The sequence below is a fragment of the Conger conger genome, chromosome 5 (genome assembly GCF_963514075.1).
Source record: "Conger conger chromosome 5, fConCon1.1, whole genome shotgun sequence".
Lineage (NCBI taxonomy): Eukaryota > Metazoa > Chordata > Actinopteri > Anguilliformes > Congridae > Conger > Conger conger.
Window position 1 is genome coordinate 39,546,646 of NC_083764.1, and position 14,931 is coordinate 39,561,576.

The 14,931-nt window shown below is 38.2% G+C and overlaps 1 protein-coding gene across 2 annotated transcripts in view; it reads right to left on the reverse strand.

The window, feature by feature from the left end:
- The window catches only part of LOC133129203 (neuroligin-1-like), a 180,265-nt gene that overhangs the window by 105,983 nt on the left and 59,351 nt on the right, over positions 1-14,931 (reverse strand). The window contains exons 2-3 of one of the 2 annotated variants that reach the window (XM_061243131.1): positions 11,548-11,607; positions 2,133-2,285 (exon numbers count right to left, since the gene is read on the reverse strand). In XM_061243131.1, coding sequence (XP_061099115.1) covers positions 2,133-2,285; positions 11,548-11,607 — 213 coding nt within the window. The remainder of the gene's footprint in view (positions 1-2,132; positions 2,286-11,547; positions 11,608-14,931) is intronic. The other variant, XM_061243133.1, reaches the window with a different exon arrangement.

The following is a 14,931-nucleotide window of genomic DNA, read 5'->3' on the forward strand; positions in this document are numbered from 1 at the left end:
TAATGAAGTCACTGGGTGTACATAACTTACATTATTTTAATACATTATTAAGTTATACCACTGGGTAATTACTGAAACATACAACAACTACTTGGCATTTGGGATTTCAAACCCACATTTTTCAGTATAGAAACACAAGAGAGGCTTCGACTACCAGTCAAGTTATTGCATTTAATAATACCATACATTGTAAGCTTATTAAATCTGCAGATAGTATGGTTTTGAAATATTAAAGGTTGCAGATTTTCAAGTACCACACCGGGTTCTATCCATGAAAGTCATTGCATATGTTTAGTTTTATGAAATAAAATATAACAGCCAAATGCATTCCTCTGTTCATAACAATTTTTTTTTTTAAATCACACTGAAACCGATGAAGCTACTACTTCTACTTCTTGTCGCAACTTCTTGATGACAAACTTGTTTTTCTTTTTTCCAGCCCAATTTGTAAAATATATCTGGAGCCACCCACACAACAAATGCCAAACCTGAAGAAAGAGCACTCCTCCAGTCACCTATGAGCTAGCAACTGTTATACGCTCAGGAAACCACACACTAATGCAGCACATTACCAAGGACATAACTCATTGGCTTCACAGCACATGTTTATGCATATGGAGTCATTTTGATTTTGTACAGTTTGTATTGCAAACCACAATACATGACGCAGTGCTTTTTTGAATTGGTCAGACTTTTCCCCACATGTTTTAGAAAAACCCATTGTGTAGTCTTGACATTTAAAGTGAAAAAATAAGGCTGTAACAGGCCAGGTTTAATGAGAGAGAAGCTCTCGTCCAAGGTGAAATCACTCTTAGCTAAGGGCGATATGGTTATTTCCAACCTGAGGGCTGTTACGGTAACCTGCTACACGGCCTTCACTCACAATTTATCCACAACCTTCATTTCTCTACGACCTTCAAATTAGTGCAAACTTTGCACTTGTATCTGCCATATCTCACAGATCACCAATCCAAGAAAAGTGTCATTTTGGTTCCAGGGCTTTCTTGCAAGACCAAATCAGCATTACAATGAGTGATGATAACGGTCAAAAAGTGTGTTGAGTTGACATGGAATTACCCATTAGCTAAAAGGCCCTGGATCTAATGTGATCCTGGATCTAAACCCCTTTTTTAAGCTATCACAAGCATACACAAATGCAAAATTACATAAATATTATACAAGCATGCACATTTGTAATTTGTGTAATCATTTACAGAAATGTGTTCAGAAATTGTTCAGTAAATCAATCTACGACCAGATAAGAAACAAAATCTGATATATAAAATGTAATTATCTAAATGAGGGAGCAAGAATTAGTTTCAAACAACTGACAGATTAATCAAGCAAACCCACAGCACTAGTTAAAGTCATTCATTCATTTATACATCAGCACGAGGAGGTGACGAAATGCTATAACAAATCAAGATTCCTCTGTGCAAATTGCTTATAATGCAATTACACACACCCTTCACTGTAAAAGACTTGACAGGCAACCGCAGGCTAACAGCATGGCTGATTAATTGCTATTTAATTCCAAGAAAAACAGTAAAGATGACATCTGACCACATCCAGTCACACACTGAATCTGTCTCTTGTTTCAATGCGCAAAGCCCAAGGGCAGTTTTCCAACTGCAAGACTCAAGAACAAAAGACTTGTTAATTTCTACCTGCCAGATTTTCTCAAAGCTTTCTCTTTTTCCCCAGATGAAATGTGTCCATTCAATTGCCCATTTAAATATTTTCATATTCAAAATGCGTCAGTACATTCCAGCATTTTGCTGTTGATACTGCACTTTTCCAACAACCACATACAGACTGTCACAGTGATGAATAAAAGTATTTTGTCGATGTGGACTCATAGCACTAAAGATGTTTACAAAGTGTTTTCCATTCTAATTTCCCATACCTTCCAAAAGTTATAGTTTGTATTGTTTTACTGTAATTAAATCATATTCCTCCTGTCTACCAGCACATTTTTCCAATGCATAATGCCATTCAGCAAGCAGCAACATCTTGGAAGAAGGTCCCTATTATTCAAATAAATGATGGCAAACATCTCCGAAGTAAAGTAGAGTCTGGCCTGATTGTTCAGTGCTTTAGAACACTTTTTTTTAAAAAAGCTGAAATCATACCTAATACTCCAAGTCGGTAGTTCACTGTGATGACGATGACATTCCCATAACTTGCCAAGATGCTTCCATCAAACATATTCCCTGTGCCTTCCATATACGATCCACCATGGATGAATACCATCACCGGCTTCGGACTCCCACCTTCACGGATGTCTGCGGAAGGGAAAGAAAATATTAAAAAGGCTGATTTATCCTGACCACACAGAAGTCCAATCTGAACTGTGATCAGCTTAAGCACAAAGGCTTATTAGTGGTTTGAAAGAAAAGTGGCTTTACATGTTCAACCATCCGTTTCCTTAGCAACATGTATCCTACATCATGTTCTGGGTGAGTAAAAATCCATTCATTACTCAGATGAATTTATTCGATAATTGCAGGTGTTCCAATATAATACAACTACATACTGTAGAGCATGATCCAGACTGAGAATGAAAAAAAACACAGACCTGTATGCTTCAGTTTGGTTAATTGTTTATGCACATATAATTTAGACACCAGTACATAATCCCTTTATTGTTCCCTAATGTGAGTGTATATTATGCAGTTGAATTTGAGTGGCCTCTTTAATTCAGCGAGACTGCCTCACATCTTCTATAAATTTGCTATTTTGAGGATGCATTTATCCGAAGCGACTTACAGTTCATTAGACTAAGCATACGCCCTGGAGTAATGCGGGGTTAAGGGCCTTGCTTGAGGGCCCAACAGCTGTGTGGATCTTATTGTGGCTACGCTGGGGCTTGAACCACCAACTTTCCGGGTTCCAGTCATGTACCTTAGCCACTAGGCTACAGGCTACCCCCACTACAAGCTTCTGTACACTGCAGTCCTGCAGAGCTTGCTGTGATTTGGTGAGCATATCTGCGATGCACGTTTACAGAAAATCAAACAATAGTAAGAATAGTGAAGGCCACAAAGCGATAGAGGAAATCAAGCAAAGCTCCGATTAGGAATGATATCCATGTTCGAAAACCATGGTACATTTTCAATGTGCCAACACTTAATGATTTTTCCAAAAATGTAATTAACCCACTACAAAAGACACAAATATGCACTTTATATTTATATCATATTACTGCCAGCCATAAATATATTACTGGCAGTAATAAAAACACTTATTGTATCTATTTAGTGTTGTGCTTGCTATGTCCACCAGATTATTATTGCCAAAAATGCCATTAACAAAATTCCCACCAGATTTATTAACAAAACAAAACACTTCCTCAAAATGCAAGAAGCATAAACATGAACATAAACACAAACCACCTCCAACATTTGGTGTCTATGTGTTATTTGCCAAGAAAACAAGCCAATCAACTTGGTTGGGTTCCAACCAATGCAGAGCACTTCTTGTTCAGTATATCCCTGCTGTGAAGACCACACGCTGAGCCCTCACCACAGAGCCAGGGACACACAGGTATTTCTTGGTGATCTGGGTGAGGTGAGGGTACTTCATGCTTCCCGACATTTTCCACCACAAAAGTGGATTTTGGTCGGCCAGTAGCCGTGTTCCTCTATCATATGTCTGTAAGTCTTGCTGAAAGACATTGTCGATTTCCGTCACCGCTGCTCTCTCTGTATGCGTCACCAAAGAGAGAGCCCATGGCTCTCAGGGCAGTTTTCGGTTTGGTTACTTTCTCGTGGAGCTGGCTCTCAGAGCAGTTTTCGGTTTGGTTACTTTCTCGTGGACCCTGAGATATTTCCTTCATCACCTACAGGATGCCGTGCTGCACTTCCCTCTGTTATTCCACTCTTAAATGAACCGAACGGGGAAATTGTTGGTCGAGGAAGCTTGCTTTGTTGAGTAGCATGAATGCTCAAAAGTGTTTATCATAGCACATCTTCAAATCTTATGCTATTTTCATTCTCACTTCTTTCAAAGCTTTCAGCGCATTTGCCCTGGGCTTTGCGATGCGCAATGTTAGCATATGCTGGAGGGATCATATAGCAGATGCTGTCAGGTATTTGTCCTCTGTTGTTGTTTTGAATAGCTTTAGCTCCTTTCACACTTGTTCCATTAGTGCCCACTCACTATTGAGTCCGTTCCGGAAGGGACAGCTTTTTTTGAATATATCTGCCGCGTAAGTGCTGTTCCAGGGAGTTACCCAGTCATTAATATGTTTCTGGGGTTGCAAACCGAGCAATCGCTGCTTGTCCTCCAAAGCACAACTGTCTGTGGGCGATCTTCCAAAGTGAGCCACTGTTTGCATGAGTCCATTGATTGGCGTGTCGATCACCCTGACATCGAGCCCCTTTCTCACTCCCAAGTTAATGGTGTGTGCCACAAAGACAAGGTACGTGGATGCGGTCGAGGTGTCTCTCCACTGCATGTACATAGTACAATGCGTTGTCCATTGTAACAGCAAGCACTGACTCATGAGGTATTTGAAAATCCGCTAATGCGCTGAAAATGGTCTCCGCCATGTGGCTGCCCCTGACCTCTTCGGTTTTAAACAATGTCATTCATCATTCCTTCATGTCTCATTCTTCAGAAATCCGTAACCAATGAAGTACAACCATCTGTTGTTAAGTACAATGGGCCTCATTCATCAAACGTGAGCCAAACAAATTTCAACGTAAATCGTTTAGAAGTATTTACACAAATAATATAGAAATTATCAAAGTTTTAGGTCAGTTTTTTTGTAGTATCGGAACAGAGTGCTCGAGTGCTCTCAGCTGTTCGTATTATGTGTGGAAATGAAAGCACACTGCTGTAAAGCTTGTTCTGTGCTTTTATTATTCCATTCTTACATATTTTTTTGATTTAGAGTGGCAAAATTATTTTAATGAGGCAAGTGAATATCATATTTATTAGTATCATAAAAAACATGCAACTGAATTCAACATTGGGTTATATTTCACCCGGGTGACCCTAATTAATTAATGCTTAATTGGAGTTGAATATAAATTCCATAAAATACGTAAATAGAGTTTGCTATGAATAGGGCGTACAAGTCATAGCTTAGACCTACATTGCTATGGCCGACCTCTGTTTACATTACATTTGCAATTTGCAATCCTTTGTTTTTGCAATAAACTGAATGCATTTGGGGTTGAGATGAAAAGATGAACACGAGACAAGAGTTCAGAATTTCAGCTTTTATTTCCTGGTGTTAAAACTACTTTGTGTTAAACTACTTAGAGCATAGTCTGATACCTTTGGTATCAGACCACCCAATTTTTAGGTGAGCAAAAGTATTGGAACAGAGAGTAGTTAAGTAAATGGATGTAAATAACACTTAATATTTGGTAGCATATCCCTTGCTTGCCATAACTGCATCAAACCTGCAACCCATTGACATCACTAAACGGTTGCATTCTTCTTTTGTGATGCCTTTCCAGGCTTTTCCTGCAGCCCCTTTCAGTGATTGTTTGTTTTGGGGGGTTTTTTCCCATCAATCTCCTCTTCAGCATGCTCAATTGGGTTAAGGTCTGGTGATTAACTTGGGCAATCTAAAACCTTCCACTTTTTCTCCCTAATGCAGTCTTTTGTTTTGTTGGCTGTGTGTTTTGGGTCATTGTCTTGCTGCATGATGAAGTTCCCCCCACTTAGTTTGGATGCATTTCCAACTTCTCCTCAGTTGGCAGACATAACGTTTTTGTAGACGTCTGAATTCATCCTGCTGCTACCATCATGAGATACATCAAAGAAGATTAGTGACCCCACTCCAGAAGGAGCCATGCAAGCCTAAGCCATGACATTTCCCCCACCGTGCTGCACAGATGAGCTTGTATGTTTTGGATCATAAGCAGATCCATTCTTTCTCCACACTTTGGCCTTTCCGTCACTTTGGTAGGTGTTAATCTTGGTCTCATCAGTCCGTAAAACTTTTGTGGCTCATCTCAGTACTTCTTTGCAAATTGTAATCTCTCCTTCCGATTCTTATTACTGATGAGTGGTTTGCATCTGGTATAGCCTATATATTGCTGCTCTCAAAGTCTTCTTCGAACGGTTTATTGAGATGGGGGTGACATGGCTCAGGCGGTAAGAGCAGTTGTCTGGCAGTCGGAGGGTTGCCGGTTCGATCCCCCGCCCGGGCTGTGTCGAAGTGTCCCTGAGCAAGACACCTAACCCCCAAATGCTCCTGACGAGCTGGTCGGGGCCTTGCATGGCAGCCAATCGCCGTCGGTGTATGAGTGTGTGTATGAATGGGTGAATGGAGAAGCATCAATTGTACAGCGCTTTGGATAAAGGCGCTATATAAATGCCTGCCATTTACCATTACCATTTAGATACCTTCGCCCTTTCCTGTGGAGATTTTTTGTGATGTCACTGACTGACATTTTTGGGTTTTTCTTCACAGCTCTCACAATGTTACTGTTATGAACTACTGTCGTTTTCCTTGGTTGACCTGTTTGATGTCTGTTGCTCAGTACGCCAGTGGGTTTTTTTTTTTTCAGGATATTCCAAGTTGCTGTTATCCCCAATGCTTGTGCAATGGATTTCCCCTCTTTTCTATGCTTCAAAATTGATTGCTTTTCTCCAAAAGACAGCTCTCTGGTCTTCCTGTTGGCTTATCTTTTCTAAAACAAATACTGTATTCACAGGCTAAACCCAAGGCTAAAACCAAGAGTAGATATTCAGAACTATTTATTGTTTAACCAATCCATTTAACAGGACACATCTGGACGACAAGAAACACATGTCACTCACATGTTCCAATACTTTTGCTCACCTAAAAATCGCATGGTCTGATACAAAAGGTGATATGTTCTAAGTTGTTTAACAAATCTAGATAAAAATACCAGTAAATAAAGGCTCATATACATCTGGCTTGTCATGGCCTCCCTCAGCATCTTCCATGCTGTCTTTTGGGATAATATGCACTTGCATCCTCTTCCTGACAAGTTTGCTGGTGATGGGCGGCCTGTAGCTTAGTGGTTAAGGTACATAACCGACGACTCGGAAGGTCGGTGGTTCGATCCCCAGTGTAGCCACAATAAGATCCACACAGCCGTTTGGCACTTGAGCAAAGCCCTTAACCCTGCATTGCTCCAGGGGAGGATTGTCACTTGCTTAGTCTAATCAACTGTAAGTCGCTTTGGATAAAAGCATCAGCCAAATTACATGTAATACAATGGTGGCCAATTACCATCTGTCTTCTGAATTGACAGTTCTTTGGCTTTTCCCATGATGATGGCTGACAAAGGGATTTTGCAAGCTTGTTACCTCATTTTTATACTCAGGAACAGGAAGTGATGTAAATGATGTAATGATAAATGTAAATGTATTGCAAAAAAGAGTACTAGTTTTCACGTATGTTTGAACATAAAATACAGATCATTATCTATATACTGCAGTCCTGCAGAGCTTGCTGTGATTTGGTGAGCATATCTGCGATGCATGTTTACAGAAAATCAAACAATAGTAAGAATAGTGAAGGCCACAAAGCGATAGAGGAAATCAAGCAAAGCTGTGATTAGAAATTATACCCATGTTTGAAAACCAGGGTATATTTCCAATGTGCCAACACTTTGATTTTTCAAAAAATGTAATAAACACATTAGATTGTTTATCATTTTTTCTCAATTTTTATTAAAGGTGCCAATAACTCTGGAGCCCACTGTAAATGTTGTTTTGCAGTGGAATTCCCTTTTGAATAACTTAGCCCTCCCTTTTAGAGGCTATAATTGACATTTAGGTGTGTAATATGTATCATGGCCTGATTAGATGTATCACTTACTGCAAAAGTCGGCCGAGAAACTTCAGATCATTTTTTTTTAATTTGAGAGAACTTGTGAATCCTTAGAATTCTAAACCAGTGTGTGTTCAAAATCACAGTTGTGGCATTCACTGAAAGCCAGGTAAAGAGTTTTCCTTCTTTTTTGGCATTATGAAATATTTTTGTTCCATATACAGATATGGAATGTATACATATACCTTACGTATATTAGCGTTCACATTTCAACTGCATGTCAACTACAAAGACATACAGTTGATTTAAGTTTCAGAATACTGTAAAATCGAAAGTGAAAGTTAGTTTTGCCTCCAACCGTTTAACGGAGTAGTGGAGGCATATTTTGAAAGAGGCCTGTTTTGAAAATTGTAGGAATTGGTCACAAATGGACAAATCAATAGTGCTACACTGAGTGCACAGCTATGAAATGCACTTCTGTTATTGTGGAAATTTGTACGTGGTATATGGTAAATTGCAGTATCAACGCCAACATACTGAACATCGATGAATTTTGAATGTGAAATTGTTTCAACTGCCATTCTATCTAGAAAAAACAAGAACTAGCAACCAGAAGAAACAAGAAGATTAAGCCTCAGATTAATGGAGCTACTTCTGAAGTCCAGTTTAGTCGTTCTATTTAAGTTTAATTTAATTTAAGGATCACCAACATTCAACAACCTTTGATATTTCAAGCCCCTGCCCTCAAACATGAACTTTAATTGTTTTCAGAGGAGCTCAAATTTCCCCCCAGGGTGCTGGTTACACCACTGGTCTGCAAGCTGAATATGGTATATGGTAGATAGAGAGTCTGACAAAAGACAATTTAAATGTGTTGTTCTTCCATCCAGTATAATGGTTGTGTTGTGGCTTATATTTACAAAAGAAATGACAGTAAATTCATAAATCAATTTCTTTAGGCTTAAACGAGGTGATCAGTCTATCACTGGGTGTGTGATTGCAGAGGGCTTGAAGGTAGAAGAAATTGAAAAGTTTGCTATCTCCTTTTATCACAGTGGAGCTTGGAGAAAAATAGTACACGTTGACCACTGGCTTGCAAGTTGATTTATCTCTATATGGTAATCATCTCAGTTGGCTGTTTGAGAGGATTGGGCATTATCCTTTCCACAGAATATATAAGTGCTGAGCTCTTGAGCTGGGGTGCAGGCAACTGTAATCTATTCGTAAAAAGCAGGCAATGTGTCCTGCTAAGCAGCAGCCCCTTGCCAGTGAACACAACACACCGACAGCATATTTAAATGCAGCACACAGGGCTTTCCCATTGACTTAGTAACCTTTGTGATGTACCATCCCATCATCCCACTGAAATGAACTTGCTAATAAAGGCACTGGACCGCATTCACGAAACATGATCAGATTTTATCATGAACTGCGCGTAATTACGTTTTGGCATTCATCATTTTTTGTTGAATGCCGTTACCTGCATTTGTTCTTTGGTACAATCAAAATCTATGTGTCTTTGGAAACGTGTAAAGCAATACGCAAATGTAGATTGATTTATTGTTCATGCAAAGTCAATTTAAGTAGATACAGACCTCATATTAACAACAAAATATTTATCAATACAATTATAGGCATAAGTAGCCTATTGATTTTTACAGCATGAACTAAACTATTGAGCTCAAATAGGTTAGTTCTCCCTCTAGTTTTAGTTTTTGTAGTTTTCAAGCTGGTTTGCTAGTTCTAGTTTTTTTTCTTTTCTTTAAGAACTCTCATATTTCACACCTAGTCTTAATCTTAATTGGCAATAATAATGTTGTTGGGAACATGTGTTATGTGAACATTAATTTTGTTTCTGGAAAAGAAGTGACTCATATAAAACTATATTAAGTCAAACCCAACACAGCAACCGTATATGCTGCGTTTGGATTACAGCCTTGGGGACCAAGCTCATCTTATAGGCACTGCACAGATGTGGAGAGCGATGAATGGCTTATATTTGCGCACAACCCTGATGTCGGCATGGCATTTATGGGACTGCTACAGCGCCTCATTATGATAATCACATGAACAGGCATGCGCATCAAATTGATGAACACTCGCCATTCATCATCTCATACACCTGGGACACGCACAACACCAAGGTCTGCGCATGTTTCACAAATACAAATTTTGTTCTTCAAAAAGGATTGTACAAAAGTAAACAAAGTCAGAATAAGTTTAGGAAACGTTTTATGAATGAAGACCATTGACATTTGGCTCATCCTATCTATCAAAACAAAAAATTAAACTAGAAGCCTGCATCTCTTCATCTCTTTATCAGATAAATAATAATGTATTCTGTCTGTGTTGACATAGGGGTTTTTGCCATCATTTTTTCGCAGATGCGAGAGCAAGGCCGTAATCTTGAGGTTGGGATGCAGTAATGGCACTTTTACACCATTGCACAGCTGATGGAGTCACAGTATTGCTGCTAATGAGAGTGCAGGCTTAGAGATGGAGCAGATGCAGAACTGCTGTACCCCAGCCCTGGACATGATTATCAAAGTCATCGGCTCCTGCCTCTGAACTATAAGCCTGATACTCTCGTCAAGAGTGGCAGCTGTCATTCAGTCTGGTGAATTAACACGGTCGTGCCTCTGTTAGCTCATGTCCGAATATATATATATATATTTCCTGCCTAACGTCACTAGAAAATGTACCCATACATTTTCTGGTGTTCTGGAAAACTGGGTTTGGCATCCACGGAAGGATGGATGTTCTGGGAAAACTTTAATCTGCTAAATTTTTGTGGTGTTAGAAGGAATAAAGTAATTGAATTCTGACACAGGCATGCTGCTCACTGACTTCCTTCCTTAAAATGTTTCTGAAGAAATATGAACAATCATCAGGGACTTTTCCTGAGTAATGATTAGTTAATAACCTGATATTCTCCCATATGCCTATGTGATGACTTATTCACATGTACAGTGTATTTATTTCTGATCCTGAACAATTTCATGCATTTATTTTCTGGACATGTGCAATCTGATTCAGGGCACATACGCCTCCATTTTAGATATTCACACTTGGTCTGGGGGGACTGTATTATAAAATAGGTGTAATGCATATGCTCTAGTACTGCATGACTTTGAACTTAAGTCTAAAATTAGACCAGGATTTCTTTGCCATTAAAATGGAAAATCTTTCTACTTTTACTGTCTGTCACTATTCAAATGTGTTATATTAATATTGAGGATAAAATTAAGTGAAATAGGATTAAATAAGCTTCTTTCTTTCGTATTAAACCCAGGGACATGATAAGATGATGTTGCTTTGGAAACGTTCCATGTTTTGCGGCAATAGTCCAATAAGTACTGTATTTTTTATTGCTAGCATTGATTTTGCTCTATATTCTTCTTTCGTGTTTCAGAATATATAAAAAAAAAAAAAACGTTGGACCAAAAAGACATGCAAAAAGGTGTTTATAGTAGGCATTAGCCATTTTGAATCAGTTTTGTATATGTGGGATGCAACATGTAAAAATAAAAAAGTAAAAGAAAAATAGAATTCAAGCAAAAACCTATATTAGGATTACTACAAAGGGATAGATATCATAGAACAACAAGAAACATTAACATACTCCTAAAACACCAAGCAAAAAAGACAAAACACATCCATCAAAAAATGAGGAAGAAGAAAAATCTTCACTTTTTTAAAAAAGGACAAGAAATGTAAGAAAAACAAAGAAGAAAAAACGAGGGAAGTCCTTGTCATGCATATCAGTCTGTCAAAAAAAATACCTTCATCCTCAGCACCGTCATTATCACCTAAATCCTCATTCTGTTTCTTTGTAAGAGGACCTAGGATCAAGAATGGAGACAATGGAAGAAACAAAGCATTCAAGAACAATATAAGCGTGGAAAAAAGCAAAAGGAAAAAAGTACAGAAAAGCTTCATTTTCTTTTATCATGGAAAAAAGTATAACACATGTAATTATATAAGCTTCAATCAGGGGCCAGGTAGAAATAGGTAAGTGACCCAGGGAAGATTTTTTTCAACCAAGAAAGAGAGAAAACACAAAACACACACTCCATTTTAAAAAAAAGCTTTGAAAAAGAGTAGAGTTTGAAGAATAATTTTCACATTCTTCGTGGAAGAGACAAAAATATTTTTTTCTGCATGTTACTGTAAACAGAATATTATTCAGCACCACCACTTGTTAATAATTATGGAGGCAAAACACATTTAGCATTTTCAGCAGTAGACATTGTTGACAGCCTTGACAACAATATCACATCATTATCTTTTATTTATACACATGTTTAGTTTAACAGTTGCTAATTGGGATGTTTGAGCCTGATGTTGAATCCAAGATAGAAGGTGCTTTGATAGCAGATATATCAAAAACAAAAAGGCTGTCATAAATAGCGTTGGTTTATGCACAAAGAGAGACCACTGACATGCATCATAATAGCCAACAATTGAAGCAGGTCAACGGTCATGGTAGAGAACTGGTGGCTAACAGCAGAGTATTCCAGGTTTCAGCTATGGACTAAAGTTTCCTTCTCAGATACAATATGCATTGAAAAGTTAGCATCATCCATACACAAGCAGGCAGACATGAAAACAAAGAAAATTCGCACAAGCTGAATTTTCAGACATGGGTGTAGAGACATTCTCAGAAGATGAAAGAGCAAGGAACAACTATGGAAAACTCTTGGGCACATCAACAACGTACACCATGCAGCAAACCTTTTACAATGCATGCAATAAACAATAATTATCTTAATGTGATAATTGCACATTGCTGTGACTTAATGGTATGACAACATGTTTATGTGTGGTAAAAACTAAATTGGAAATATTGGGACAGTGAAATGTTTATTTGAATATTATTACATAAAATCAACTGTTTTACCGAAATAATGAAGACATATTCAGTATTTCAACCGCATGATCAAGCCTTAAACAACACTTGTGGATTCAAGGAAAATGTTACCTGAATGTGTACTGATTTTTTTTTTTTTTACAATTGTCTCAATACTGAGTACACGTTTTCAAAACTCTTTAAAACACAATTCTCTTTCACAACACGCAGCTTGGCACAATGGTACAAAATGCACTAAGACGACCAAAACACTGTCTCAATATCAATGAATTCTACCAAAACACTGGTTTAAGGTGTCACCCAAAATCACTTTGCCACTCCTAACAGAATGACCTAAAACAATAAAAACAGGTAGCATTACAAGATGCATAGTTTTTGGGTTTTTTTAACCATCTTTTTTTTAACATAAACTCAAGATTCCAATACAAAATAAGAATGGTACTTTGTATGCAATGTAATACATTATATTTTAAAGGAATGAATCAATAATGCAGCAATATTCCTCAATATGCATATTATTGCCATATTATTGCATATGCAGTAGTACTCGAATTCCAAAATGCCAACACATACATACTGCATATATAGAATATGTACTCATTGATAAATAAATACTGTATGAGACGCTAGTCAACCTAGTTCTCTGGATTGGGCCACAATTTCTCATCTATCTTACACCTTATTCTCTTGCCATCCACATGGGAAAAAAACTCTTTCAATGCCTGATCCATCCCAGGCAATCTTCTGCAGATATGTCCTAGCATGCAGTATTCATTGCTTTCAGCAGGGACATCTGACCATATGGACAGTGGTCATATGCCTTACACCTCCATGAGGAAAATAGTTTCTCTACAGGGTTAAGGAATGGTTTAAGGTGGGAGCAAAAGAGTCATCATCCTTGGACGGGCTTTGAACCACTCTGTGAGGGCACGGGCATGATTAAATGCCACATTGTCCCATGTGATTACGAATGTTTGCACAGTTTCCTGACATGGGACAAGCCTTCCATAGAGGTCACCCACAAATGAGATGAGGTGCTCTGTATTGTATGGGCCAATTACTGGTATGTGTAACAGCAGTCCATCACAGGATATTGCTGCACACCTTGTTACAGTATGTCGGCTCCCCTCTGACCAGGAACATCCACTGTTGCTCTTTGTCCAATGATAAGGTAAGGTATAGATATCTTACCGGGACATATTGGTACCTCAGTTCCTTTACATGCCGTGTCTCTCTCACAGACGGTATGTTGCTGCTTCATTGTGACTTGATGTTTTCTCAAACTTATATTTTGGACATGTACAAATGTAGCATTGCCTGCTAAGACTCTGTGATCTAATTTATATATATATATATATATATATATATAAGAGTTTTGAAAAAGTGTACTCAGCGGGACATGGTTAAAACCAATTGTAAAAACTGTAATTACCTACTCAGGGCCTGGGTGGTTATGTTGCACACCAAATTTTCAATCAGCTAGTTGACCTATATTTCACGACTATATTTTTTTATTGGACAGAAACACCATTATCTTTATGAAGTGAATTAATAAAATAATTTCCATTGCTCAGTTGCAAATTAGCAACTGTGATGAAAATAAAGGCCTAGGGCACAATGCACTGAAAACTCAGGGGAAGGATAAAACTGTCTGTAAGCTATATAGCTGACTGTGTCTTGATTTCTCACTTTGTCCCAATTTCTAGGTGCCTCAACTTTAAGAGTGGAGACAGATGGCCTTGGTGGCGCACACGCACATATTTCTCTAATGTTCAGGAAACCTGGATCCACTCCATCTTTAGCTTTGTACAGCTGTTCCCAGGTACATTGCTGCTCTGTGCCTATCAATCTGAGGAGGAGACTGATCAAATCTGTCTTCTGTCAACATTATACTTCATCACTGAGCAGCGACAACAGAAGGTGCATGGGTAGCCATTTTGATTTTCACATACTGTTGGTGTAGGAACAACTGGCTGTAAAGTTGGGATTTTTCACCCATTTACGTTATGCATTATCTTAACAATTTTTGTGTATGTTGTGAAACAAAATACATACAGTATGGTGCAAAAATGTGGGCACCCCTGGTCAAAAAGCCTTTTAAAATTAGTGAACAGAAGCAAACCTGACCACTAAATGGTACAATGTTAAACAAACTAATTTTAAAGCACTTTTTATTTACATTTAGGTTCAAAATTTAAAAAAATAAAAAAAGGAAAAAGGCCCTGTGCGAAAGTTTGGGAACCCTGTCAGGTACTACTTTGTAGCTCCTCCTCGGGCAAATATAACAGCTTGTAAA